Source organism: Rhopilema esculentum, chromosome 18, assembly GCF_057945365.1.
Source record: "Rhopilema esculentum isolate cy_ngs chromosome 18, ASM5794536v1, whole genome shotgun sequence".
Classification (NCBI taxonomy): domain Eukaryota; kingdom Metazoa; phylum Cnidaria; class Scyphozoa; order Rhizostomeae; family Rhizostomatidae; genus Rhopilema; species Rhopilema esculentum.
In genome coordinates, this window is record NC_142832.1 from 4,219,463 (window position 1) to 4,244,004 (window position 24,542).

The following is a 24,542-nucleotide window of genomic DNA, read 5'->3' on the forward strand; positions in this document are numbered from 1 at the left end:
TTTGTTTGAAATGAAATACCTTATATATTTGATAAATCACAAAGCAGTATTGAATTTGATGGTTATCTTTCTTTTATCATGGTTTACTAATCCTTTTTATCTTTTCTAATTTTTTTCTACCTTTTTTATCTTTGTGTAATTGGCCAATCTGACTCATGATGGAAATCCTAATCCATAATCAATAGACAGTGACATCAGCCAAAAATAAATAAGTTTCCTTTTATTTGTTATTAAAACCAAGTTACAGGCATTTACCGAGATTCTAGCGAGGAGCTGGTACCATAATTGTGAAGAAACATTGCTTACAATCGCTATAACAAAAAATAAGATAGCATATAAAAATTAATTCACGAAGAATTAATTTTAAAAAAATAGAAAATTTTTTCCTTGATCATTGATAACATTTAGTTATCAAAGTTATTGTTATAAAATTAGAAGTTGTTAAAACTTCGTGCCCACAACAAGTAAGTTTTGATGCCAATGTTAAATTGCAACTTTCATATTTTTTCTGCAAGCGAGAGAAAAAAAATTTGTCAAATCAAACATGAAAAATTAGATTTCTTAAACACTTTGCCCAACCAAGTCCTTTTTGACAATTTTTATACCTAAAACTGGAATAGGCCTACCTAAACACTAAACTGTCGTCAAAATTTTGTTATTGTTATTTGTCAGCATCCAACTTATCTGAAATAAAAACCACAAAAAATTGCTCCATTACCTTTTCTCTACCAGTTTAGGCCAAGATCGCCAGTACAATATTGCACTGACATGCGATAATAAAGTGTTTTACTCAATCGGCCTAGTTAACCAACCTCCGCTGTTCAGCTGCTCGTTTGCCTCTACCTCTCTCATTGATTTCGCATCGTTACAAACTTGAATAACAGGACTTACTTAACCAGCATTATATATTTCACCCCACTTTTACAGATTAGTGATCGGAGCAATAATTTGAGTAGATCTAGAGAAAAATCTTTACTCTGGAGCAGAATTTACCATGTCAAGATGATTGGGCAATCGCATCTTGAAAAGTTGCCATGGGAACTTAGCAGGTTCCTCTACAACAACAGCAACTTCGCTTTGCTTCCTCAATTTTAGGCCAAAATGGTGGATGCTTACGGCGCGATTACCTGGTGGGGTTTTAGCCCCGCGCTGGATCTGCAAGAACAAGGTAAGAATAACAAGAAAAAATGTTTGCTAAATAGAGGATTTGCTGATGTCATGCTCGTTAAAATATAAAACTGAACTGAACAGTTTCAATTATGCAAATAATGCTAGAATGAAGAAACATGAAAAATTACTTTCTAGAGAACCTTTAGTCCTATTTATTCCATTCTAACACAATTTAACTATTTGTGCATATTGTAAACCATTATTATTTGATTTCTGTTTTTCTTTTTTTTTTAATTGTTATTTTTTGACTCTTACTGTTATTATTCAAACAAAACTTATATTAAACTATCGTCATTTCACGTCAAACTGGGCACATCACATGGCTCTGATAGCTCCTTCATGCGTTTTTTCCTTGTGTCCATCAGCTGATCTTATAAATATCTTATGTTGTTCCCTGTAATGTTATCTTTATTGTTTTTAATGATTGTATCTGAACAACTAGCATGACGTATCTTGTAATTAATTGATTTGTTGCTGAAAAAAAGTTTTGATTTGATTTGATTTGATTTGATTTGAATGATTCGTAAAAATCTCTGAAAAAGAATCCTCTCCAACCAAAAAAGTTTCGAGAAAAGTTTTCATTTCATATTTATGACTGAGCAAAAGATAAGTCTTTTGAATGCATCAATTGAATTTCTTTGTCCATACATTAAATGGTAAAAAAGTAGCAAAACTTTGAGAAAACCATTTTTTGAAAAATTAGTATGGACGGAGAAAATGGAATAGAAAAGAAAAAAATGATTGTTTTGAGTAAAGGAAAAGGGCTAGACTGCAGTTTAGCGACCCACTTTTTTGTTTCCTGGTCGGAAACTTCTAGAAATAGAAATAGAAATTGAATTGCTTCAACCTGGCAACGATGATGAGAGCAACAGTGAGGATGAAGATTTGACGAAACGAAGACATTCGTTCATAACTGCATATGGAATATAAAATGAATCAATTGATGATGAGTTAATGGGGGTTTGGGGGCAATAGCCCCCAAGACAGCAAAAAAATCAAAGAACGAAGTCATCCAAACTGATTTTGAAACTGATGTATAGCTGCAGCTGTACGAAAGTGAATCTTTAACTCCAGAGTGGAAACTTTGTCGTACCAGGCTGGCACACTCAAATTTTCCATCCGTGTACTTTGTATTTTGGCCACGCAAAGTCCCTATTTGAATACATTCCACATTAATAACAATACAAATTTCTTAAAAGTATGTGATTGTGATTTCAGGCGTGCATTTGTGCAGTCGGGCACATGAACTTGCCCGTGCAAGATGCAAAGTTTTCAATCTGGCCTTAACTGGCTGAGCTTCTGTGATTCGAACTTTTGATTGTTTCCGAAACCAGGCTAGATTGAAAGGTTTGTGATTCAGTTCAACTACTGACCAGGAAACAAACAAATTGGTCGCTAAAGTGCAGTTGTCCCAAGGAAAAGAGTTGGATTCAAGCAAATTAAATCTGAAATGGATTTCAGTAAAAATTTTACAAAATTGAATGAGCCTATGCCAAATTTAGACGAAAAGTTTATGCATCATATAGATTAATATGCGGATTAAAGTATGCTCATAAATTGTTCACTGATCAGGTTGCTTTGAATGTACAAAATGACAAGAAATTCAACGCTGAAAAAATTTCCCAGAATTTGGATGAGTCCATTAAGTGAAGTTTTCTTCTTTTTCCGGTTATTCCAGTGTTGAACAGCCTGCCTTGATTAAATTGTAATACAAATTTAGTTAGAATTTGGATGAGGTCCAATTGTGTAAGTTTACAAGTTGTTAACATATGCTATGTCAGTTAAAAGCTGCTTGCCATTCTTCTAAGTTTTTTTAATTTAGTTTTAGACAGCAAAAACTCAGTAGATTCTCAACAGATCTTGACAACTGGCCTTGCAGCCCCTGAATTTTTCGTCAGCAAGCAGCATGATAAGCTAGTGTGGCCTGTTCCTTTCCCTAAGTTATATAGCCTTGCTATTTTGTATCCATTTTCTGCTCGGATGACAGGAGTCAAATGACAGAAGTCAATCCTCAAAATCATAGAACAAACATGTTAAAGTTAAACCTTCAGTACTCAGTCAGGTGCTCTAACTGTTGGGCTTAATGTTACTCTTGGCCATACAGCAAACAAATATTAAGAAAAAATCCTATGCTATATAACAATTTTGCATCAAAGCAAGACAATTCTAGCAATAATTGTTCACTTGCACAAACATTAATGATTTTATTGTTTTTAAATGTTTTTATTGTAGAAAGATTTTGTTATAGATGTTTTAAAGTCCTTTTGTTTCCTCATCAGGTCTTTGTAGTCATATGAAGGAATTGCAAGTATCCAGAAAACCATCAGATGATAGTGGTAATGATTACAAATTTTATGATAATGCCAAGTTAATTGATGCTTTGTGTTACAAATAGTAATCAGTTTTGATGAGAACTGAATTAGGCATAAATTTATGCAACCATGTCAACATAGCAAGGCTTGCATAGTGAGGACTTATAAGTTACTACATGAGTGAAACTCTAGATACTTCTTAGCTTCACAGATACTAGTCTTGTAATGTGTAGGACAATTTTTCGTAGAATGCATACATCAATACCATATTCACTAATTGCCTCCCCCTTCCTCAGCCTTGTAGAGTGCAGACATTCACTCCCACACTAAGCATTAAAAAGGACCACATACACAAAAGGCCATCTTCTGATGTTTTTGCTTTGTGCAATGATGTGTTTCCATTCTAGCCTTTTTTCTTAATTGCCTCCCCCTTCCTCAGCCTTGTAGAGTGCAGACATTCACTCCCACACTAAGTATTAAAAAGGTCCACATACACAAAAGTCCATATTCTGATGTTTCTGTTTTGTTCAATGATGTGTTTCCATTGTAGCCCTATTCACTAATTGCCTCCGCCTTCCTCAGCCTTGTAGAATGCATACATCTGTGCCCACACAAAGCATTGATAATGGCCACCTACACCAAAGGCCATATTCTGATGTCATTTGTATGATTGTGAGATTTTTTGTCGACCTATTCACTAGCTGCCTCTGCCTTCCTTATCCTTATTGAAAATTATTCAAATTTCTTCCCAGTATTTGCCTCAGGTATTCACATCTTCCTTAAAGCATCTACTGTTTCATCTTTTGTATTCTAAGCTATAGCTTCCTTTTCCTTCTTGAATAGAACCAAAACAATGTGCTTTTATTAAGTGTGTTTTCCAAAAATTATCTTGCCTTAGACAATTTGCAGCTTTTCTATTTGCAAAAAAACATAATCTGCTCTACATGTGGTCCAAGATTGGCCACTCCCGAAATAATCTATTGCTAGCAAGAAAAGCTCCTGTGAAGACATCTGAATAAGCAAATGCTTTTGTGGGCAGTAAATATGGATTAGGGCCTGTTCACCTGCCTAGGAGATATATGGACTGGGAGGGCCACAGCCCCTATTTAGGCAAAACATATTGCATTTTAGATTTCACATGGGCATTTCTATCTCAATAAAGTTATAATATATTGCCAGAAAGTTTAGCATCTTCTTCTTCTTCTATATTCACATGGAAAGTTTATAGCTGTCATTTTATAGCTATGCAGGAATATTGTAAGTACAGGAAATGAACCAGGTGACATGTTTTATTAATTCTTGACATGAAAAAACAGGGCATCTGCCTATATTCGATTTCATTTCACATGCAATTCTGTTTTAGCAACAATACCTGCATTGTCTTCTCCCTTCTTATAAAACTTCAACACCACCCATCTTTCCTGTTGAAAATTTTCCAGTTTTCTTTGAACTTGAAGCCTCCTTTTTTATCTATGTAATCAATGCTGAATAATATAACTTCCTTTTAATGAACAACTGGTTGAAAAAAGGTAGTGACCATTAACAAAATATATCGACTGTTCGGGTATTACTTGTGCAAGGCTTTGCCTGCTGAAAAGATCAAAGATTAGTCAAAATAATTTCTCCCTTGTTTGGAAGTATCAATTATTGAGAAGTTTTTCAAACACTATTTTGTTACTAGAAATCTATATAGAGTCAAACATATCAAATAAAGGTTTGATGTTCTTTGCATTTCATTTGATGCAAGCCTGTTTTTCATTAGAATATATGGACCTACTCAAAAATCCATATTCCTGATCATTTATTAATGCAGGTTTATTACACAAAAAAATCAAGCTTACTCTATTCTTGTCTTTAAAAGACAAGAATTATTAATACTGCTAAATATTCTCACTAGATGCACTTAGTGTCCTTTTGATTGGTGCAGCTGATCTTCGACATATTCTAAAAACATGTGCCCTAAGAAGACGACACAAAAATAGCAAGTTGCAGGTATAATTTCCTTGCTATTCTCCATTTGCTTTTTATTTTCGAAACAAATTATATTTGCAAGACTCTTATATCCACTTGATACAAAGTACTACATTATCGCAATTTATTGTAATTTTATGCTATTTTTATTTTTCATGAATCATATATTTGATTTAATATATTGCCCTTCAACTTGCAATTGATTACGTTTTTGTGTGCAAATTGAAAAAGTCTTTATATATGACCGTATTAGGAGGCTACTGCCTTAAAATTTTTTCGATTAAATTAAGTTAGAAAATGCCTTTACTGGGTCAAAAATCTTAGTGCTAATTTATGAGTTTATATTGCTCTTTGGTGTATAGAACAGGCCAAATGACCTTCCTGATGATCGATTGTCTGATGATTGCATTAAGCGTGAAACTCGGAGTTGCAATTTAAAACCGTCCTGTTCTATACACCAACTAGCGTTTACAGCTTTGTCTACACGACATCAAACACTTCATCACAAACCAGTAAACAGTAATTATCATTAATTTATATTGCTGTTTTTATAGATCTATTAATATTAATTTCAGTTCTTTGTTGTGGAGAACAATCTCGAAGTAATTGCAAGGCAAATGCTGTTTATTTCAATCATTTTCGAATCAAAAGATTCTTTGGGGTTGAAAGGTAAATTATTTTTATCTTTGAGAAAAATTATTGTGAATAATAAGCACCTGATATATGGAACTTGCAATTGGAAGCAAAATTTGCTCGAATCATCGAAATTAGAATAATCTAAAATAAAAAATAATAATGGAGACATGTTTGTTTGAATAAAGATAAATTGAAGTAATAATAAAGTATGAAAGAATCAATATCACTGCAGAAATTGCAAGACATTATTGATTGACATTCAAAATAGATGACTGATTACACCCTTAGAGCGAGCAATAATTAGCTGCACAGAAATCTAAGATGAAGTGCTAAAAACTTGATTAAAAAATTAAGAATAACTTCAAAAACTCTGTATTTAGAAAATATGAATCGGCTTTAAGTTTTGGATGGTTTGTCTTTTAAGTGTGGGTTTATTGTGTGCGAGTCATTGTAAATGACAAATTTCATATCAAGCTTTTGTTTTTTATGGCTTTAAGTAAAACCTCAATCGTAAAAAGGAAAAGCAAAGTTCTTGACAATGAGAGAAATCGGTGTAAATCAAATGGCCTGTTCTATGGTTGAAGTTTTTTCCGGTTGAATTATTGGACTGAATAGTTTGTTTATAGCTATATAAACAGATTCGTTTTATTCACAATTCCAGCATAATTTGTGAATAAATTTTATGAAAGTTATCCTTAAAAAGTTTATCTATGCATAGTTTTATCCGATATCAATATATTTTTCCTATTTTTTATAAATTTGGCATCGTTACAGCTGAAGTTTTTATATTTTCTTTTTTCCACTTTTAGAGAAAGTAGAACTATTTATTGAACTGTTTGGAAATTCATTGATGCGTCCAAAGACAGATGAGTTTTTAAGACATAGGTGTACAGATCTGATACGGTATTTGTTTTTGTTGCATTTGATATATTTAGATGATAATCATGCTTTCAAAGCTACAATTCTTACCAAATATAGCTTGTACATCGAAATGTGCCTATTTGAATGTTGACAATGCCAGGATTGGAAATACCTTCTCATGCTGTTATTGCTAGCGCAAATTCTTATTTATTCAATATAAAAACTTACAAAAATGGATTTACTTGAGACTCCATGCTCGAAATTAATCTCTGGTAAGAAATTTTCCTGATTAGAAATTTCCTCTTTCTGCACGTCCAATTTCGAGAAATTTGATGACCCAGCCGTTTTTCTATTTCCCCTCAACCCCGGCAAGCTAAGATTTGGTTGTTATCCCCAGTCAGTCTTAAGTTGCCCCATTGAAAGTTTAGTTCATCCCCTTAAAGTGCACTAAAATACATTTAACAGTCCTGTATAAGGCTCATTTTCCCAGCCAGTTCAAGAAAATTTTGATGCCCTGTGCTATCCCACGTGATTAAAGAAACTCAAGAAGGGTGTCTACAAGGACACAAATTTTTAACTCTTTAGAAGTTTTGCTCTTTACATATCTTAAATACTACCAAAGCAGTGTTTGCAAAATCTCCTTTTATTTGTATCAAAATTTCACGAATTTATTTATTTAATGCTGCCCTCTGTGAGTTTTTCCACCATTTTTTTATACTTTGTTCTGGATCCATAGAAAAAGCTACAGAAAGAAGATAACAATTCAATTCACCAAAAACATTTTCGAGCTTTTTTACCTTAAATCAATTCAATATCTTCAAAAAATCTTCAATAACATCAAGTTATCAACGATTATCAACAATAATTTAGGAGTTAACTGAATAAATTTTGAAAGTTAATTGAAATCGCGCCGCATTTGTTAGAAAACCCAAATTATGCCAAGAAGCTATAATGTTTTTCATTATTGACAGAGCATGGTCATTCTCCCCCTAGAAGTTTTAGAATCCGTCTATAAAAAAGTGAAAAAACCAGTATTGTTTAGACTATGGGATTTCGTTTTACCCTTGGACCATAGTCATAAGAAAAGGAAAGTCTGGAAACGAACAACTGTCTTTTGAATTCAGCTATTGTTTGCTTTCCAATGTTGATGCTAACTTGTACCTAGTCTCCTACGTGCACATTGAATCGTGAACATGGCGTTTGCTTGTGGTGTTGGTGAAGAATTTATCTTTGGGGACGATTTAGATGCTCTTTTGGCGAATATTTTCTAGCTTAGAGTTTTCGATATATGTTCTGCATTTTGTCCTCTGAAGGGTGTCAGACGTAAAGCTTAAGTATGTTTTAAAATGTTTTCTATTTTCTAGTCTATTTTTTAATGGAATTGAGAATCTATTCTGATGTTTATGTTTCCTTATATCTGCCATCATTTACAATACACATGAAGAAAAGTTATGTGTGTTATTGACCTATTCGTCAAACGAATCAATTTCTTGGTTATTCCTATCGATTGCAGGTTTGTCACCAGTCCCGAATATTTGGAACAAAATCTGCCTTTCTTGGATTTATCAAGTCTGAAGGTAATATGTAACTATTTTTTAATATTATTTCAATCATGCGTAAATCTGCATCATTGGTAGACAGATTTAAACATCGATTGAGTCGATCTAACCGAAAGTTGATTTGTTGAGAATGACAGGTAATAGTTACTGAAACTAAAGCGGAACTTTCTCATTGGCTAATGTTAATAAACATATAGCTTTGAAATTATAAATACTACTTCGTGTTTTTATTTTTAGACAATTGTCAGCATTTTATCCTTCTATAACTGTTATGTCCTAAAAGATTGCGAGAAAGATTTGTTATAAGTCTAAAATATAACGTGTTTGATAAAAAATCTAAAATATAACATGTTTGAAATTTTTGAGACATCCCCCCTTTTCCTATTTTGAATTTAAATGAGTTCGTTTCTATTGAAGAACAGTTCAAAGAGAGGGACATGCTAGAAGGGATTTTCAAATTCTGGAAAAATGTAGAGCAGAAGTATTTTGACATACCAGCACTTTGGTGAGATTTCTTTCGTCTTCGTATGTTTTTAATGTGTACTCTATAGTGAAACAATAAACCAGTATTTCTAATTAAGATGTTAAGCATTTTTAAGTGGGTGGAGAAACGTTTAAAGGCAGCATTAATAATGTAGGAGGCTGTCAACGCCTGGAAGTTGGCAATCCTCAAATTTAACTATGCTTCTTTAGTTTTTTTTGTTTCGAACGTAAGCGGTTCCTTAATCCATCTGCTCTCAGATAGTAGAACATATGGAGTAAGGAAGGTCCACCTTGGAAGGCAGAAGGACCTTGGCTTGAAGTCCATTTCATTTTCATTGCTTTGGACATTTTGGACAGAATAGGGCTAGTTCCTTAAAGTCTACTCGACTCTTGTTATACTGGACAGCTTCTACGATATTTCATTGATATATATAGTTAGTAAGTACCACAGCCTGAATTTTCTAGCCCAAAATGTGCTTGTATTTTCATACTGTGGTGACACTATAGGTGTTTCGAAGTTGTTAGAATTTTGTAGGGAAGGGGGGAGGGTGGTTGTAGAGCAGATAAAGTAAGGTTGGTACATTGGCTTGAAGTCTATTATATGTTCGTTTCTTTGCACATTTCTGACAGGATAAGCCTATTCGATGTTTCTTTTTTTGGACAGCATATACGATATTTTATTGTTACATGTAGTGAGTAAGTACCACAGCATAAATATTTTAGCCAAAAAATGGTGACACAAAGTCACTGAAAGTCAGATCTTACCAAGGAAATCAACAAAAATTAAAACTTTTAGTCTCTTTTTATAAAAATTTTAAATTTTCTTAATTTTTCTTGGGCTTAGTTATGAGGTTTCTTAAATTTTGGGCATCCTACAATCTTGGCAAAACATGGCTGAGACATATGAACGAAAAGGAAATTTGCGTGCTACATCTTCATATAATGTGCGCTGGTGACCTAAACCCCCCCCCCCCTGTGGTCAATGCTGTTTAGGATGGTTACAGAATAGGTGAGGACTACAACATTAGTTACCAATCCAATCACAACATTGATTTGGGGGGAAAGGGGGTGGGTGATTTGTTTGTAGCTTCTTTTTTTGCAAGTGTCTCGGAAATTTTTTGCCACGATTGTAGCAATAGCTTCTTATAAACCAATTTCTTATAAGTTAAAAACGTGTATTCGAAAATGCTGTTTGAAGATCTGTTAAAAGACATCATGGCTATCCATCTGAGCGTGTTTAACCCACTCTCTGCCATTAACCAAGTCAGTTTGTTTTCTTGTTCTATGCAGGGAGCAACGAATCCGTCAGCACCTAAGCACTCGATATGACAGCAGAATCAACGTGTACGACTGGGATTACACAATGAAATTAAAAGAAAAGGTTATGATTTTGTCAGTTGTGCGTACTCCCACACGTGCCGCTACAATTCTTTGAATACGCAAATTATGATTATAGATATAATGTGGTACTTTAATACTTTATAGACAATATTACTTTTTCTTAGGTCGTAAATTAATCTCACTGAATTAACTTTTAACATTTAATGTGTTGATTATATTTTTACAAAACACGTTTGTTACTGCCATCGTTAATAAGCTTAAAGAACCTAAGAGTTTATTAAAATTTTTACCTGTTCGATAACTCTTGCATTAACAGTAAATTTACAATTTTTCTATCTAGGCCCCAATAATCAACTTCAGAGAATATAAAACATGGAGAGAGAGTGGTGTTGCTTTTGAACTTAGAGACGATTCTTCATATGAAGTTCCAAATAGAACGTTGGCGTCTGGAATAGTAATTAAGAAGGTATTCAAATTTCAAATAATCACTTTTGGGCGATGCACAGTTTTACAAATAAAGAGCTTTGCTGATTGGGCCTGCAAAACAAGCAGTTTTTTCAGGCGTAGACCCAGACTTTTTCCCGGACCCCCCTTTTACTAACCTAAGCATACGTAAGAGATTTTCTTGGATTAGCACCTGTTTTAAAAATCCTTACTAAAATAGTTGGAAAACCACAATATTCAGGTTCAAAAGTTGACAACCCCAGAATTTAACTACCTCTCCAAGTCATCAACGCTGCTGCTATATTCTTCCTCTTTCTCCTACAATGTTGATTCTTTCCAACGAAGTGTTTATCAATCAATCATTAGCAATCATAGAATATTGATATTAAGCAACACTGAGATCTTCGATCAAATGTACATACACTTTTCATTTAAAGAAGTTTAGAAAAGTTCTAGAATTTGTTTTAGAAATTTTTGTTTTTCTTCTTTAAAAATGGGAAGAATAACATGTTCAAGGGGATGTAACTCGATCTGAACCAATCAAGGCACAAGTAGTTTGGTCTGAACCAATCAAGGCACAAGTAGTTTGGTCTGAACCAATCAAGGCACAAGCAGATTGGTCTGAACCAATCAAGGCACAAGTAGTTTGGTCTGAACCAATCAAATAACATTGATTAATTTCAGCATTTGTCAGCAATTTTAGTTATTATGCTTGCTATTCCAATCTATTTGGGCATGCTGGCCTTAATCACTTCCCGACATTCATTTGATGTATATTGAAATAATATAGAAATCTGTGTCATCTTTAAAGGATGGAGAAAAATTCGCAAGACGAGGCTACTGGGGTGACGTAATAAATAGCCCTTACTTGTCATATGGGATCGAGAGTGAAGAGAAGTCACTATTTAAGAAGAACAACGATATATATGTCAAGGTATGTAGAGTGAGATTCTGTTTTGGTATAGGACATAGATTAACGCAACGTTCTAAGCTAATGTCATGAACAAGCAAAATATAATGGTATGTGAAATTCTCATTATTTTGCTCGAAAATGCCCATGGAGTCATTCTACAACAAGCGTGCAAATATTGGATCGACCAGGCAGAGAAGGCCTACGTAGCTCTTTCGCTATGATTGACAAAAGATGAGGTGTGGGACGTGAAAGTACTTTGTAAACAGGGATTCCCCAATAGTATTAGTGTCATACAGCTGTACTAAAAACAGGAATATTTACCCAAGTTACCGACAGACGTGTTGCTGCAGCTCGATGGCCTAGGTTTCATTCCTTGTGTAAGGCGCTTTTAAAAGTCCTAACCGCTATTGCTTTACTTCTAGACAGCAACAAACGTTACAGAACACAACGTCACAGCCTGGATTTATGAGATGATGACTGGAGAGGCGTACAGCTTATGTCCTTTAAAAAATTCAAATATGACCAAGAAACTGTCTCCAAGATCGGAACTTAGTGAAGTGAAGGAAGAAACACAAGATGTACAGGAATCTGAAGCAAAAGCTGGGGAGCAGAAACCAAGTTCAGATGGAATAGCTACACCAAGTAAGAAAAGTATTCGAGTCTAGATTAGTCTTTAAAACATTTTATATGGATTAAAAGATCATATGGAGGCTGATATTTGAATTGCAGTCTACAATGACCTTGTTGACTTCTTAATGCAAAATTTAAAAAAAGATATGATTTCTATGATTTTGGTTATTAAAATAAAAGTCAACTAAGAACGAAAATTGGCACAACGAGTTTCGAAATAGCTGGAATCCTCCTTATAATCTAATGAACAGAACTATTCTAAGAAAATATTGCAATGTCCCCTCTATCACCCAAATAAGTTTCTATTTGATGTGTCACTGTCTTTTTGAAATGATTTCTTTTTAAGAAAGAAGTAAGTTTTAAAGAAACACCTTGAGAGGCGTTAATATTCCATGGGTGAACACATAACTATGTGGTGCTAAAAATTTTCCTGGAAGAAATAATCTGGAATACAAAATCATTCGAAATTATTCATTAAATGCTACTCATTTGTTGTTAGCAACATTCCTTTTTCTCAATAGTTTTTGATATTCTTAGGTGAACATAAAGCCTGTTGTTTCTGTTTTGCCTAGTTATATTAGGCCTAAAATTGTGAAGGATGACGATAACAAAGATATTTATATCTCCTGGATATTCAGAATGAGGAAAATGAATTAAATATGTTGTGTTCTATAAAGTGGTATCTTTTTCGGTTTCCTAAAGCCCTTTGCACTATCAATGGTCAATTTATTCTGACTAGACGAATTTTACAGCTTTATTTTTGAATATTTGTGAGTTTTCTTAAAAATCGGAGTATTTTGGTTCCTTCAAGTAGAGTACTAATCTGTTATTCAATCAATCATGTGTCTTTAAAAATGTTCGTTTTTTCCAGAGTATGACAGCATGGAAGATGTGAAAATTACTTTCCTGCCACTTGGTTCTGTTCCGGATCTTTCACGCAAATCGAAGTATAAAGGCCTTTTCGATGTTGTTTTCCTATCCAACAGGTGGGATTTACTAAGTTCATAAGTTGAAAAATTGACTGAAACTCTTCCTTTTAGAAGATTTACATTGCAAATATTATAAGTGCAAGCCCCCCTTATTTGAATTCTGCCTTAATTGCTGGTTTTGTCGTAATTTAACTTCAAAAATCACGCCTTTGCTTTTGAAGATCGTAGAAGGGTCGTTTATTACTGACCAAAGATGCCGAGTATTTCTCTACCTCTCAAATTTTTGCCATTTTCTCTTCCTTTAATGGAGACTTTGTACGCTTTCTTGTCTGGCTCTTTGTCCTAAGCATTTCAGTTGTCCCCCATGGATTAGTATCTGTTCGCCGATATTACTTCTAGTATAAAGACTTCTTTATTTATAACTAATTCTTCACAAAATCTTAACCTTTTTCGAAATATTTCTCAGTAGATTTTTCACAGTTTTGGTAGTTACGTTAGGTACTAAATTTTGCGTAAATTTTACAAAGTTTTGGGCTTCAACATGGCCAGTTATTATCTAAAGGTCTATAAGATACTCCGAACGAAATACTGTCTCAATCTGAAGAACTTAATTCAGTGTTATTTGTATACTCATTAAGTTTGTAGCTTGTTTACGCATCGTCACAAAGAGGATTTTTACCTTGAAATTATCTGTTGATTCTCTACATAACCTAATGTCTACATTTTTCAAATTAAACGCTTAAGATATTTACACTCAATTTTATTTATTCAAGTATTAGCATCCTTCATCCATTGATTCTTCAAACCCTTTGCAATGTGATTGGGCATTTTTGACCCCATGTTCCTGTTAAGGACACTTCCTCATTCTTCTTTGGAGCAAAACATCTCATTTTCTGCTTTTTAGCATGGTGCACCTACTAACCGAAGATATCAAGCCAATTTTTTCTAAGAATCCAAGCCTCATCATTGAGACTACAAAGCAAGTATTAATCTCCTGTATTTCACTTTGCTTAAAGATAAATTGTGATTAATGTGTTTTGCGGGGTTCTGTATGATGTATTTATCAATCCTTGAGCTTTGAAGCACAGATTTGTTGCTTTTGGAGCTGTATAACCGTTTTGTTTAGAAAAATCAACGTATAGATTTAGCAGATCATTAAAAATACTGTTGGAGGTCAGCTGCAATGAATCATTCTATTGTTATTTTCCATAAAAGTCAATGGCAAAACTGATTCAAGTGAAAAGTAATCATCAATATGCTAGACTTCCATGAACTTTCAATTTAATTTTGAGGACTAACAAATTTCAACAAACGTCTTCAAAATTCCTGCTATTTATGTAGCAGATTTGGAATCTGTTTGCTTTAAGATAGTTTAAAAGGGAGTTTGTTTTGTCACTAAGAATGCTACACCACGCAAGCATTTAAAGCCCTTTGATTGGTCAATGGCAACCAATGAGCGAGGCTGCTTTTTCCATTGAATACTTATGCCGTCTTTTAAGACACAATCCGATGTTATATGTACTTAGAAGAGTATTTTGCGGATAATTGATTTGGTTTCCGTTGAAATGTTCTGCTATCCCCTATGCCTTGAATTTTAATCTTATGAGATCGTTCACTTATTTGCTAACTGAACTGAACATTTCTCATGTTTATAGTATGATTTATTTTATATTACCACTTTTTATTGTGTGAAAAAGCAAGCTATTAGAGATAAAATGAAAATAACGTTGTAGACTGTATTGTCTCTTGTAGCTTCATGCTTGACTTGAGACACGAACACCGTGTTGAATATAACAATAAAGTCAAGGCAATGGCCGAGTCGCTTGGTTTCAAGGTGAGAAAATCTTTTGGTTATTTTACTTTACAAAGATCACTCACGTTTTCATCTGTTGCCAGAGAAGCACTGTTTACAAACATTAACGCGCTGTATTAGAAAGATGTTATTTTGTGATGGAGATTTTGCAGACTTAGGAAATTTTGTCACTAAGGGCCTTTTTCAAGTGTACAGATTTACATTTCTTACGAAGATGTCTCTTAGAAAAGTGCAAATGCTTCTCAAAGCGTTGAGAATTTCGCATATATGCTCTTATGCTGTAGCATCTGAACGTCATAATATATTCTTTGTCATTCATTGCTGTTTGCACATGGCCAAATAATCGGCAAAGATATGAAAAACAAGCCCAAGTTTTTATGTCTCACCGAAAGAAATATTAATTCAAAAGTGATAGTAAAAGGCATTATATTGTGCTATTTTTCGCAAGGGTTCAAGGTAGATCTGACAATTTGTAATAAAACCTGCAAGAATATATATGTTTAGAATATTACAAGAATATAAAACTTAAAATTGATCATTCTAAAAACAGTCTAAGTGAAATAAATTTTTAGCATTTAGGTTTATAAAGTTTCAATTTAAAATTAATTTAATATTTCTGATTCCATAACCGAGCTGTGTTGTTTTGCAATTGCATATGATCAGAAACCAGAACAGAATCAGAAGTTTTTATGGCACGTAGTTTGAAAATTAAATGGTTAAAAACCTTCCCTCAGAGTTCTTCTGATAAGCCCAACAGTTCACCTGCCCCCAGATATATGCTAATGACATATATCCATTCCCTTCTCTATTTTTGTTCACAAGTTTTCATGTTTGCAAAATCCTCCCCAATCTTTCTCTTCATTATAAATTCCCAGAGATTGACTGTTGCAGATCTTTTTATCTTCCTCCAGTTTTCTTTGTGCTTTTTGCACAGTTGCTGTCAGATGTGACTGTGTCGTGATGATTTCCAGTTATGTTCTTCTAGGTCATTCTCTTCAATTTTCTTAAATTCATTATCTAGTCTCGTTAATTTGCATTTTAAAGTTTCAACACCGCGTCTCTCATTATTAGACTTTCTTTTTTTAGCATTTGCCTTTTAAGGTATTATCCAACCAGGTTGCAGATATTTTTGTCCATTTCCAAGACACGTTTCATTCATTCCCCACTCTAGAAACTGTTCTAATAGCTCTCTTTATCTCGCTATAATTCTGGATTTTCTCTTTTTTTGAAACCGCATTTTCATATGCTTATTACACGAACTTTTGGAAATCTGCCGTCCATTCATGCTTTCATTTCGTTCATACAGATTTCTAGTTCATCGTGTACAGCTGTTCAGATGACACCTGTCCTATCCATTTGCATAATTCATCATTCATTAAGGGTGTTGTAATTTGATACGAGATAGAATTTCATTCTAGTTATTGATCTAAAATTACTCAAGTACTCAAGAATTATCCTAGATAGCTTTCAAGTTGCTTTCAGCTATGCTTAGAGAGCATTCAACTAATTGAGCTTTTGGGTCATTTGACCTATTTCTACGCTCATTAGAACTAGCTTTTTGTTCACGATCAACTACAATTCTTGCCTAAAGTCCTGCAAACACCATGCGGTCACTGAAAGATTTTGATAAAATAAAAGTTTCCGATCGTAAGATAAAGAAATATCCCCCTCCCCCCAAAACAATGTTGGTTGAAAAGCCTATTTTTTACCTTAGCTGATGGAGTTACATTGGTTGAATTTCAAGCTTTGAAACTGTTGTTATTCAATATTGTTTACAGGGGGAGACGGAGACGCGACTGAACTTATGCGAAATTCTAGCGCAGTGTACCAAGACTTTTGTACTTCCATGCTTATTCGTCTTATAATATAAACAATTTTTTATTTAAAGTTAGCAAAGAAAATAGCGTTTAGCTAATTATAGCCAACTATACCAAATATGCAAATTACATAATACAAAATATACTAATTACAAAAAACCTAGATTCGGAACAAAGTTCTTGCACAATTTGCAGCTGCAGTCCAAAGTTTTGATGGACTTAATATTTCTTTTGAATGTTTTTAATGATCGGGACTCTTTGATTTCTTTGGCAAAGTCTGCCATTATTTTGACCAATAAATCTGATAGTATCAATACCATATAAATTCGTTCTAGCCCTCCTTGCTTTGTACATGATCTAAATCAAAATAGTTCTCATTATTTTGACTTCTTACCTCTTTTTTTAGTTTGTTTTCTTTCTCGGTATAAACTGCCACTCGTTATTATTCAGACTGGCTAATGATGAACTAAGTTAGTTCGAAAAGTTGAATAAACATTTTTGTTCGATAAATAGTTTTACATTTAATGTAATATGTTTTTCAATCTTAAAATTGCTTTTTGTAATCCTTGAAAAGTAATCTGTTTTTGTCCCTGGGACTTGTCAATTACTTTAACATGAAATACAAAGCACCACTCTTCATCTTATAAGATACTTATTTTTTATAAGAAACTCATCAAGCCTTTTCTTCAAAATTGCATCTTTTTTAAGATACTATACAGTCCAGTATGGAAAATAACTGTATACTGCAAGGCTATTTGCAAATAAGAATTTGCAGAGAAGATGTCTGCTTTGCCCCAGTTTTTAGGGAATTTCATGCCTGTACCTTTTGTGTTTTGTGTTTTCATCGTGTTTTGTTTTTACGCTTAGGTGTGTAGAACAGAAAGGTTCTTAGTTGCGAGTCAGAGTTTCACGCTTAATACGATCATTAGCTCAGGAACTTGGAGCTGCAGCTTATAATCTGACCTTTTCTATACACCAAATCATGCACAGCTCTACCCATTCATCATCAAGCATTTTATAACAGACTTGTAAAACAGCTATTCTCGTTGTTTTTTTCAGATGATAGGCGAATGTGATGCAGAAAAGGACTCATATGCATTCTTCAATCAACCATCGAACTAAAGATCACTCGCAAAGTACTAGCAAAGTTCTGTGAAATGCCAGTGGAAGGATTTTTGACAGAGTGACCGTATGTGTTTATTAAGCATGCCTGTAATGTCCTAGGAGTGTATAGCAGAACACACCTTATTAAAGGAACAACGCGCCAAGTAAAGGTCCAGTGAGCGTCAAGTGAGCCCCTGCCGTTACCTTTGCATCAGGACAAGTGTGCACTTTGAACAAATAATTGTACCTATACTCTTTTCGGTAACCTTAGCATGTGTCCTAGGGTCCTCCATCCAACAAAACTAACCTTTTAATTTATATACTTAAAATCTAGAATGTGTCACTGACATTTTCGTTTTGCTAAACTGTCAAGTATCACTCGAGTATTTTGAAGACATTAAGGTCTGCCTATTATTCTAAGGCCAACAGCTTGAGCTGCCTGTTAATAGCTTCTCTGAGGTTCTCGACCTTTTTCTCCAGCTGGACCATTTTCCTCTCTTTATTCATCATCATAATGATCATCATTATAACGTCTTTCCTGTGTTGATGGTAGTGGAATATCGACTCTGCCACTTATACGTTTGAAATACGATCTATGCCTTGTAATTTTTTTTCCTCCCCTTTCTGCTGTTATCATGCCAAATTTCTTGGCAGTGAAGATGTAATGCTTAAGATCATATATTTTTTCCCCTACTGTATCCCCTACTTGTAATATTGATAAAACTCTTGCTTTATTCTTTTTATCAGCATATCTTTTCACCTTTTCTTTCTTTCCAAGATCTTTAGCTATTAACTGATCCTATATAAATTTTAGAGCAAAGAACATTTCAAAATGGCTTTGAAAAAAGCAAACATTTTGAAACATGTTACAAAAGCTTTTCGTCTGACACTGTTCAGAGTATAAAACATCAGAGCATCGAATATCAAAACGGAGTTTTCGAGTATCAGGCGAAATGTTACAAAATGTTTGCTTTTTTCAAAACGTTTTTCAAATTCTGTACCGCAAAAGGATTGTTTGAAGAACTATTTCCCAATTCCTTCTGGGAGTTCACTCATCCTTGATATGCCCATGTTGTTTTCCTTGGTTAATGGTTGGCAAGCTAATCAAGACTTTCTTTTTATTAAGAAATATCTTGACTGTATAAATCTTTCCACCCATCGTGCTCACGAAAGGATAGCTGTTCGATCAGTTTATCTTCGCTATCCATCAAAACAAACAAATACCAGGTTTTTCTTCAATATACTTTTAGAAAACAGACCAAAAAATCTTACAATGCTAGAACCCTAAAAAGGTTTTTAAACTTCGTTGAAGTCGTCAGTTAATGTTTGAGTTTTCTGATTAAATTTTTCCGCAAGTAGTAAGTTTAGAGACATTTAGCCCTCCATCTTGTACGTAAGGTTAAATGAATCTACAAACATTGTAGTCTTTCCCCTGCTAATCTTCTTCCTCTTCACATATTACCAGCTTTTGATGTTTATTTCTAATGTTCTTCTTTTCTGTATAGCAAACAGTATTGACGCAATAACTGAAAGCTTTCTGCAAACATGTTTATTATATGAACATAAACATGAAATTGATGAATTACCATCAGACGTTGTTTGAGATAGAAACAAAAATCTAAAATTTTAGTTTTATTGTGAGTTCCAGATTTTAGTAGTGTAAATTTTCCATGTTCGTAACTTCGAGATAAAGCTAATTGTAATGATCTCTTACAAGAAACTTATTTTTAAGTCCTATTTATATCTTTGAAGTTTCAACTATTCACAAACAATGAATCTTTTGTTCATACGAAACTGTTTTCACTTTTTCTTTTTAAAAACTGGAATAGACATCCACACTAATAGATCTCTACTGATTGGACCTTTAATTATTTAAACAACCAAAATCATAAAGCCCCCCTTTTATTACTTCAAGTGAAGACTGAGTTCACCGTACATCGTATTTCTGGTTGGCATCTAAAGGTCCAATGGAATTGGTAAAGGCAATAAAACATTCAAAGACATCTGCTTGTCTTCAGACATTGAACCGCTGAATCCAAAAAGTTTGAATAAGTTTCCCTTTCTGGATCAACATCAGCTAGGGTCCTTGAATCCCAACCTAGTTCATCACTGGCAATTTTGTTTCGTAATAAGGTGTCCTTTTTCACACTTCAACTATGATTTGCTCTTTTTGTGTTTTGGTTCACATTATTTTGATTCCAAAATAGGAAACAATTTCTCAGTCTTATCTCCAAGGATTAATATTTTCAATTCCACAATTCAAAATCCATTTTTCTCCTTGTGACCAATATTTCTAAGATGCTAAATATTCAGGTATATGTAAGAGTCTTTCTTAGATTAGCAAAGCAATATAGTTGTAACACTTAGTTAATCGTTAGTCTTCATGTTTGGATAGCTTTGTTTCAAGAAGTATCGAATGCAGACTCTGTTAAGATTTTGAAGGGGCTTTAACTTTGCACTTAAAAGGTGCCTGTCTTAACTAAGAAACAGAATTACCCAAGTTTTGTCTATAGCAAACACTAAACTTCCAAAGTATTTTTGGATGTTGAGAGTACACTGTGGAGTAATGACCAGATAAACGTGACATACATTGATTTGTATAAGAAAAAGAACCTTTGCCAAAATTCCTTTGAACGCCCAGCTGATTAGAAAGTTAACTATTTCGGGGAGGGGGAGATGCCATTATGAGCAAAAGGGGCCAAAGAAACACTGGAGTATCCATCGCTGATCAGCCAAAATGAAGCACGATTTAAAACAGAAATGGTACGCGATATAAAGACATGATATAAGGAGTGGATTGTTTTCTCGGCGCTGCCAAAAGAGTACCAGGATGTGACCATGAGGTATGGCTTGCAATCTAGTTTCACTTGATATTGCGAGGAGTTGATTGTATCTCAGCACAAGGTGTTTCATCAGAAACAAGTTCATTGTTAGATGTTTGATCAACGTTCATGAATTGGCCTCAGCTGCAGCTCCCAAGTATGGGAAGTTTTAGGGTCAGATCATGTGTTTTAGTATTTACCAACTGAAATTAGCGCTATTTAGAAGCTCTAAAATGAAGCAAAAAGGGGGTAATTCTGAAATACAAAAAAATTGTATTTTAACTTGAAAAGTTGATCAGCTGGGAAGTCTACTTCGCTGTTAAGATTATTTCTAACAGGCTAGGAAATGGCCCTGAATATCAAATGTTTTCCTACCCTCGAGAGTAGCTGTTGGAATTCTTCTTTGTATTTTATCATTATTTTCAAAACTGTACGTTCTTTTTTCATTTTAGAGATGGTACAGCCGGAAGAGCATGTTTTAACTGCTTCAGTTTCATGGATCCATCTTTGATTTATTGAATTATACCTGAGGTACTACCTTACTTTCCCAAATTCCTCTATCTTTATGTATTATGTATTATATTTGGAGCCAAATCTTTTAAATACAAGACAACTTAAGATTTGAATTCTAGGTGATACCCACATATTCAAATGAAGTTTGTCAAACATTTTTTATGTATTCAATTTTCTAGTCATGTTATCATTTTTATCCCTTGACCTTGAACACCCGTCTTTGTTGGGATAAATTTACTTCCCCAAACTGTCGGGCATGCATAACCATAAACATTTACTCAGAAAGGAAAGGCGTTCCGCGATTTTTTGGTGTTTAAGGGGGACATAGAATTGAACTTTGATCAGGTTTTTAGGAATGCACAAAATTAAAAGTCTATTATTAAAGCCTACAATTATTTTAAAAATCGTATGTTTTCTCGAAAACTTTCAATTTTTGTTCAGAATTTTTAGATTTGCAGGCTCTTAAGCATTGTAAAAAATTTCTTGGAAAGCCCAGTTGCTTGAGTTTCTTTTTGAAAAATTAACTGTTTCTGGTAGAAACGACCGACAATGGATCCTTCTTTCACGAAACAATGTTAGTTGTACAGTTCAAAAACACAGCTTTCTTAAAGGCCCACACCTATCCACTAAACCTGTCATAAAGAAACTTTATTTGGGAAGGGATGGCGGGTCACTGGCTGGAATCAAGCCTTCACCATACCCTACCAACGGACCCAATTAGGTTTTGAATTTGTATGACCACACCCTCACAATTTGTGGAAATCAATTTTTTCAAGCATTTTTTATTAATTATTGTTTTAGAAGCCTTTTTGAAATGAGAAAGTTGTATTGATAACTGAATTTGTTTCACTGGCTGAGGCCAGCTTGCTTGCATTGCCCCCTTGCTTCTAGGCAGAACTGGATACCCCTCAGGCACTGAACTGAAATAACTTTGTGCCTTCGAATTCCGGCAATAGTGAATCGGCCCACTGTTCCCCTTCAAAATATTTAAGGGTCCTTTTATTTCTGAGAATGCTCTCTTTCAGGGCCTGTGCCACTGATCCTAAGCTGGGAGGGGGGGGGGGGCTCATCGATGTAAAGATTGTTTCCTCTTCCCCCTTTAGCCCCGATTATGGCCATCATTTTGCTGACGCTTTTTTAATTGTGGACTTTAGCTCAATGTATTTGTTGTAATCTAAAGTTTTATTTATATAAATACTTAAAGCTAATTTTATTCACTTATTTAGCGAAAAGTGGGAAGGCCATGCATGGTCAAACGAAGAAATCGATTATTGCAAATTATTAAACCCTGTTCCGCTGCCATCATTGAAGACCTATTATAAAATATAATTGTTTTCTATTTCTCTTTGAGTTAAAACTCTGATATGAATTTGTGTTTGTATTTGCACATGCTTTTGAGTTTTCCATAACCGAATCTGATCTTCCCCTATTGAATTTTTTCTAGAACGTTCTCTTTTCAAACGAAAGGATTGCCTTTGAATTTGAAACAAAAAATTTCACACCTTGAAACGTGACTGGCAGCACACGAATACCGTCAACAAGAAGCGGAGCTCAAGAACTTGTACAAATCTTGATCGGAAAATTGCAAATTCCAAATGTAAGTACAGTGTTTTTCTTATCATATCGCCGTATATCAATCAGAGCTTTTTTGATACGGTGTGACACTCTCTTTTCCGCCTCACAGTTGATTTCGTTGAGTCGTTTTTCCTCATTTTCTAACCACATTTTTCTTTCCAAACATGCCGCTTGCTACTCGATTAGTAAATAACAAAAACAGATTGATTCTAGCCCAATATTTATGGATTTGTTTAGATTTTCATCTGCAATGCTTTATTGTTTTATCAAATTAAATTCTATTAGGGGGGCGACCCCACACGTAAACATAAAGTCCTATTTTAACGCGACCCGTTAACAGCGAATCTAGTTTTGAAATAGATTACATAAACAGTATACTGATAGCATTGAAAGAGTAATTTTCATATTTCATAGGAAATTGGTTGAATCACTGGTCTGGGATGTTTCTCAGTTCATTGAAACCTTGAAATAACGAAGAATCACAAGCTGAATGAAAACGAACTCAAATGACAGAACATTTTGCAATTTGCGAACTTCAACGGTATTCGAAATTATATATTGTAAAATATACTTAATCGTTTTTTATTGGTTTAATTTGTATAATTTGTTTGCGATAGATATCATATGCCCTTCAAAATTTGCCTAGTTTCTGTGTTTATCCCCCACGCGTTTGAGATAAAATCTAACGATTTTATTTCAGAAGCAAGCACTCCTTTAAACTTCTCTCGACAATTCTTCGATTTGTCTATGAAAACTGTGGCATTTATCTTGCTTGAATTTGTTTTCAAGCGTCGGCACTTACGTACGGCCAAGATTAGTTTTGGCCCCCACCCCGTCCTTATAAGAAACACGCTACCCCATTTGCAGTCTCCCCCGGCACGCCTTTGTCTTATAATTAACGCCACTCCGCAATTAGCTTTGTATCCATCATAGCGCTCTATTGTAATGCCGGCAATTTCTTTTGTCATTTCAATTGAGCCTTGTCCAATGTGCTATTGAATTCAGCAAAAGTTTTCTATTGTATTGTGCCTAAGTTACTGTTCAATGTACCCTCGATTTTCTATTGTATTTTACTCAATCTTCTATTATATTACCTCCGTATTTCTATTGAATTTTTCCTTAGATACAGTTCAATTTACCCCCGATTTTCTATTGTATTTTATCGTAGATACTGTTCAATTTACCCCCGATTTCCTATTGTATTTTACCTTAGATACTGTTCAATTGACCCCCGATTTTCTATTGTATTTTATCTTAGATACTGTTCAATTGACCCCCGATTTTCTATTGTATTTTATCTTAGATACTGTTCAATTGACCCCCGATATCCTATTGTATTTACCTTAGATACTGTTCAATTTACCCCCGATTTTCTATTGTATTTTGCCTTGGATACTGTTCAATTTACCCCCGATTTTCTATTGTACTTCACTTTTAATTCTATTGAATGTACCCCCGACTTCCTAGGATTTTGATTGTGTTCATGACAAAGACGCTTTGTATTTCTATGGTTATTCCTTTGTACAATCTTTGAAACTTAGTAAAGATTTCAATGGAAGTCTCCAATAATTACAATGGGAATTCAAAAGATATTCCCCCGGATTTCTATTGAAAACTCTTTTAAAATTGGGATCAGAGTTTCAAACATT

The 24,542-nt window shown here is 34.1% G+C and overlaps 1 protein-coding gene across 3 annotated transcripts; it reads left to right on the forward strand.

Annotated features, from left to right (window-relative positions):
* The first annotated feature begins 1,088 nt into the window (after nucleotides 1–1,088).
* Nucleotides 1,089–24,398, forward strand: LOC135681010 (dynein axonemal assembly factor 3). 3 transcript variants are annotated; one of them, XM_089113799.1, is made up of 18 exons: nucleotides 1,089–1,168; nucleotides 3,450–3,506; nucleotides 5,380–5,474; nucleotides 6,029–6,122; nucleotides 6,899–6,992; nucleotides 8,464–8,527; nucleotides 8,932–9,014; nucleotides 10,283–10,373; nucleotides 10,674–10,799; nucleotides 11,589–11,711; nucleotides 12,113–12,332; nucleotides 13,192–13,306; nucleotides 14,154–14,228; nucleotides 15,002–15,083; nucleotides 17,939–20,826; nucleotides 21,258–21,336; nucleotides 22,763–22,915; nucleotides 23,308–24,398. In XM_089113799.1, the coding sequence occupies exons 1-15, from the start codon at nucleotides 1,102–1,104 to the stop codon at nucleotides 17,999–18,001; spliced, it is 1,449 nt and encodes a 482-aa protein (XP_088969925.1). In that variant the 5' UTR covers nucleotides 1,089–1,101; the 3' UTR covers nucleotides 18,002–20,826; nucleotides 21,258–21,336; nucleotides 22,763–22,915; nucleotides 23,308–24,398. The 3 variants fall into 3 exon arrangements, with proteins under 3 accessions (XP_088969925.1, XP_065051334.2, XP_065051335.2); XM_065195262.2 differs by having other exon boundaries at nucleotides 17,939–21,336; XM_065195263.2 differs by lacking the exons at nucleotides 1,089–1,168; nucleotides 3,450–3,506 and adding an exon at nucleotides 4,089–4,154 and having other exon boundaries at nucleotides 17,939–21,336.
* The last annotated feature ends 144 nt before the right edge of the window (nucleotides 24,399–24,542 follow it).

What these genes read in the sequence shown, in the direction of transcription:
- LOC135681010 (XM_065195262.2), top strand. Translation starts at nt 1,102, where the DNA reads ATGGTGGATGCTTACGGCGCGATTACCTGGTGGGGTTTTAGCCCCGCG. An exon ending in CAATGAAATTAAAAGAAAAG is followed by an intron (nt 10,374 to 10,673) that starts GTTATGATTTTG and finishes TTTTCTATCTAG; the next exon opens with GCCCCAATAATCAACTTCAG. An exon ending in GTTGTTTTCCTATCCAACAG is followed by an intron (nt 13,307 to 14,153) that starts GTGGGATTTACT and finishes TCTGCTTTTTAG; the next exon opens with CATGGTGCACCTACTAACCG.